This window comes from Cryptotermes secundus, unplaced genomic scaffold, assembly GCF_002891405.2.
Source record: "Cryptotermes secundus unplaced genomic scaffold, Csec_1.0 scaffold1651, whole genome shotgun sequence".
NCBI lineage: Eukaryota > Metazoa > Arthropoda > Insecta > Blattodea > Kalotermitidae > Cryptotermes > Cryptotermes secundus.
In genome coordinates, this window is record NW_019743001.1 from 933418 (window position 1) to 938738 (window position 5321).

The 5321-nt window shown below is 40.3% G+C and overlaps 1 protein-coding gene across 4 annotated transcripts in view; it reads right to left on the minus strand.

The window, feature by feature from the left end:
* The window catches only part of LOC111873683, a 58244-nt gene that overhangs the window by 46680 nt on the left and 6243 nt on the right, over positions 1-5321 (minus strand). For all 4 annotated transcript variants that reach the window (XM_033755157.1, XM_023868609.2, XM_023868610.2 and 1 more), the window contains 3 exons: positions 4749-4860; positions 2742-2945; positions 747-879 (listed from right to left, as the gene is read on the minus strand). In XM_033755157.1, coding sequence (XP_033611048.1) covers positions 747-879; positions 2742-2945; positions 4749-4860 — 449 coding nt within the window. The remainder of the gene's footprint in view (positions 1-746; positions 880-2741; positions 2946-4748; positions 4861-5321) is intronic.

The window sequence follows — 5321 nt, forward strand, 5'->3', positions numbered from 1 at the left end:
GTGGATAGAGGGTGTCACGTGGTCAGAGCAACGAAGCTCTGACCACGTAAATCTCAGACAAATACCATAAGATTTTATGACTAGTCTGACATATTTTCATGTTTTGAACCTGAGATGTTTTTAAAAAAAATTATATGGTGGTTAAGGCATTTAAAAGGATACAGTTCCAAGGTTGTTAACACCACGTAGCTCAGAGAGGGGTCTCTCCAAACTACACGACACTACAACCAAGAAAACTATACTCTTCAGTCACCACTACCAGAACCTCAAATCCAACAACAAACAAAAATGTATTACATTTTGAGGGGACCAACTCTGTAGAACCTCTTGAATGGAAATAAGGGTTAAATAAAGATTTACGTGGATGATGTTCCTAAAGAATAATGAATGATAAAAAACTGAAACGACAACTGCTGATGTCACTTTAAACTATAAACTACCTTAACAATGTTTATGCCTTCTGTGATCTATCAGTACTACAGCAGCACCTCAAAACACAAACTTTATATACGGCAAAACTTCTTACCAAGGAACTCTTTAACCAGAATTCAATATATTTTAATCTTCATGTTTTAAGTTCTGAGACACAAAGCCAAACTATGTAATAAATATTAGCAAGCTGTTTCAAAACTTAAATTCAAAAATGTATGTGTAATGGCCCAAAGTTACAAATTCATTTCTACTCTCTTACATAATGTACATAATTAAACACACCACAGCTAGCGCGAAAGTAACTCCAAACTTACTAATTAGGCAATGCATCCCTCTGGAATATCTTGAATTGTCAGGAATGGTGAAGTTTCCACTCTGAATGGCAAGTGAACTCTCTCCAAACGGCAATGAGAAGAAACAGAGCTTGTATAATAAACAGCCAAGTGCCTAAAAATCAAACCATAACACTGTTCAGGTTTAAATGTAGTATAACAAATCTCACACAGTACAAACTGTTTCTTAAATTATTAGCTGGGTTGTGTAAACAATGCGTTCATTTTATTACAACAAATTCAGACTTCATAAATAGGATAGAAGAAATGCAGCTGGCCCTGTCATACATGGAAGCGATATCCTGAAAAACACCGCACAGACCAAAATCATATAAAAAGAATCTACAAACTTCAGATAAAACAGCTCGTAAAGTAACTTCAATATCCTCTCTCCTCTAAAAAAACTGACGTTTTATTGGATATAAAAAAATACAGAACTTTGAGGTATAGTCTTCTAGATAATGACACCATGTAATTTCATGGACAGATATCAATGTTTTGGAGGAAAATGTTATTCCCATCTTCAGGGTGGAAACATATAGGGTGAAGAAGTGGCTCAGTAATACAGTGCAGGTTTTTACCGAGGTGGTCGGGGCCGTACCATAGCTGAAGTGGTTAGTTGCTGGCTTCCCACCGCGACGGCCCAGATTCGATCCCGGGTCTGGTCAAGTGAGATTTGTGGTGGACAAAGTGGCGCTGGGACAGGTTTTCTCTGAGTACTTCGGTTCCCCTGTCAATCTTCATTCCACCAACTGCTCCACAATCACCCTCACCTATCATCTGGGGCTGGTACAATAGGCCAGAAGTGGCCGCAGTACAAGGGACTTAGTCCCACCCCACTAGCAATAAAAAAAAATACCAAGGCAGTCACTCAGGCCCATGGAGGGGGTAGGAAAATGGAGCCTTGTCTAGGTCAGAAGGAAATGTTAAGAAAACAATTGTTTTCATGATCAATATTTTTTTCTCAGAAAGAAATCTGAACTGTGAGACAGAACAGTCCTTTTCAGGGCTGCTGTGGATGGTAAATGAGAAGTCAGCCCTTTCTTCAATGGCCCTAGTTTGGGAGTGTCACCTCAGGAGGAGTGACCTAACTAGACCTTGAAGGAGAGAACGTTCTTTCTTTCCCTCAGGGAGTGGATAAGAGGATTCCATTACCTGCTCAGGGAGAACCTGTCCCTGTTGATGCTGTTAGGGTAGAGGTAGATCACTACTGCCCCTTACAAGCAGGTACCTGAGCTTAGATTCTCACAATTCCGTTTCTCTCCAGTATTAAAAAGCAATACTGCAATCCTGACGCAGGCCATCGTCCTACCTACCATTCCCATTGGCCCAAACTAGGTTCTAAGTTGGAGTGGCCATCTTCCTACCTACCATTCCCATTGGCCCAAACTAGGTTCTAAGTTGGAGTGGCCATCTTCCTACTGACCATTCCCACTGGCCCAAACTAGGTTCTTGATTGGAGTGGCCATCTTCCTACCTACCATTCCCATTGGCCCAAACTAGGTTCTAAGTTGGAGTGGCCATCTTCCTACCTACCATTCCCATTGGCCCAAAGTAGGTTCTAAGTTGGAGTGGCCATCTTCTTACCTACCATTCCCATTGGCCCAAACTAGGTTCTAAGATGGAGTGGCCATCTTCCTACCTACCTACCTACCTACCTACCATTCCCATTGGCCCAAACTACGTTGTATTTCCTTATCCCTTCCCGTAAGTTGGAGTGGCCATCTTCCGTGAAACCTGCCTGTATAACTGAACCATATCTTCACCCTACAGGCTACAACCCTGAAGAAGGAAACAGCACATTCCTCCAAAACACTGGTATCCACCTATAAGACTATATGGTATCACACCAAAAGAAGACTGCAATCTGAACAATAATTGCCATGAAAAAACCTGAAACGATACTCATACACGTTTATGGAATAAAAAAGTAAAGCTATCCCTGTAACAGGCTAACAACTAACTAATGCTACTTACCCAAATGTCAGCCTTAGTGGTGATGGGTTTACCGGAGTACATGTCGACCATCTCAGGAGCACGATATGAGAGGGTAGTATACTTTTTTATCTCCTCCTCAACAGCTGAAACACCTTGTACTTGGGGGTTAAGCACTTTTCCTGTTGCAGACCCAAAGTCACACAGCACGTAATGGCCACTGTCACTCCGTAAAATATTCTCCACCTTCACAGCCAGACAACAACACCACCGCATTAGCACCACGGAACAAACACTGAAATGGTATGCATTTGGAATATCTGTGTGGGAGGGAGTAGCTGGACAATTTCTCTTGATAAGCAGAGTTATGCAATGAAGAAAAGACACAATGGTACGTATAAAAAGCACTCATGAAATTAAAGTGGGAAGTGTGAGTGTTGACTGTGTAAATCCACTAACACATTCAAAGTACAGAAAAGAAAAACTAAAACACATATTATTATTCATTTTTAATGGACCAATTATGTGAGAAATGAAGAAGTGTTAATTAGAGTCAGTGAGCAGAGGAATATCCTATACGAAATAAGAAAACGGAAGGCTAATTGGATTGGTCATGTTTTACGCAGGAACTGCCTTCTAAAAGAAGTTATTGAAGGAAGGATAGAGGGACAGATAGAAGTGACAAGAAGACGTGGAAGAAGACGTAAGAAGATGCTGGATGACCTTGGGGACAGAAGAGGATATTGCCATTTGAGGGAGAAAGCTCTAGATAGCATTAAGTGGAGGAATTCTTTTGGATGAGACTGTTGACCTGTCATCTGACAGATTACTGATGATGATGATGAATCCTAAGATTTAATGTCTGAGGTTCTAAACATCTTTATACATGTTTCAAATAAAGTATAATCAAAACTCAGAGTAAATGGGTAATACATGGTTAGAAAATTCTATGTAGCATTTAAGGTTCTCACAGCAGTGGTTATGAAGAGTTCTACTGTCCAGTATACAACATTAGATTTCTTTCAGTAAAGCTTAATTATGTCAGTTCAAATCATCAGGAATTGCAATCACCCATAGCTCTGCAACCACTGTGAACTGGGCTTGTATTCATTTGAAACTCCCGGCTAGGATTACCTCAGGAAGCAGATTCTCAAGAAACTGCACAAGCCACCAGACACTCGGTATAGAAAAACAAGCTCCATGGCCTGTAGTCCGGAAGAGAACTATACCAACTGAGCGACCACCACTTGTTGACAAGGTTAGTGCCAACTTTTGTGGATAGAGGGTGTCACGTGGTCAGCGCAACAGATCCCCACGGCCATTAATCTTGGTTTTATAGACCAGAGCCACTATTTCCTTGAAATAGCTCCTCAATTATCCCCACAAGGTTGAGTGGACCCCGTTCCAGTCCCATTACTTCTCAGAAAATCTGGCAGGGCAGGGAATCGAACCCCCAACCTATGGATCTGTAGGCAGGAACTCTGACCACTACACCACAAGTCACTCAGTACAGATGCATGTTTTATATGTTCTAGGTTAGGTGATGTGAAAATAAAATATTTTTAATTGAACAAAGAAAACTGATTTTTATAAAATTCAGATCTGAGAGCTTATAAATTTATATTTTTTGACTGATGTCTTTAGCTGAAGGTGGTATTGAAACAAATGTTAGGTATCACATTAAACAAGTAGAAAGCTAAATTGGTAACGCAAAATTGACCTTGAGCTTAAGCAATGAGCCATATAAAATACACAGGAACCAAAGGAAAGGAAATTTAGAGGACAGAAAAGTGGCATTACCTTTCTGAACAAATGAGAGAAGAGTGGGTTTCTGCACACAGAGGAGAGTGTTTCACAGCATAACCTTCTCACAAACACTACTATATATTTTAAAAAAAAATTAGTGTCGAAAATCTAAACAAAATCCATCAGATTACATTATGTTAGTTTAAATAACATAAACTGTAGTGTGTAATTGCTATAAGGAGGGTGGCACATGCAAAGAGGAAGAAGTGGACATATGAAGAATGCATTATATAAAACTGTCACCTTTAAGTCCCTATGAATTATAGGAGTCTGACAGTGATGCAACCGGGATACAGCCTCACACATATCACAGAATATTTGCAGAACTTCATTCTCACTAAAGCCCAACTGTAACCTGAAAATAAGAATCAGACAGATATTTAAACTAAGATGATCTGTAACAAACTGATGACAGACATCCCCAACACATGACATACACATCTTCCAAATTCATTCTTTGTGATTCAGTAATACACTTCGCTGGTTCTGATGTTATTTTAATCCACATACAAATCCATTTTTGCCCTGCTAATTATACTGCAGATGTTACACACCAAGTGAGAAATGATTATCCCTTGCATTCTGTCATCAAATATTCACAATCTTGAAGAAAGCAGTCTTCTGGGATTTGGCACCGTGTATAAGTGGTGTTAACCGACGTTTCGGAGGAACATATCGCCTCCATCTTCAGGGTAGAAGATGGAGGCGATACCTTCCTCCGAAACGTCGGTTAACACCACTTATACACGGTGCCAAATCCCAGAAGACCGCTTTCTTCATAGTCACCGCCGTGAAAGCCTCAAATCTTACATTCAC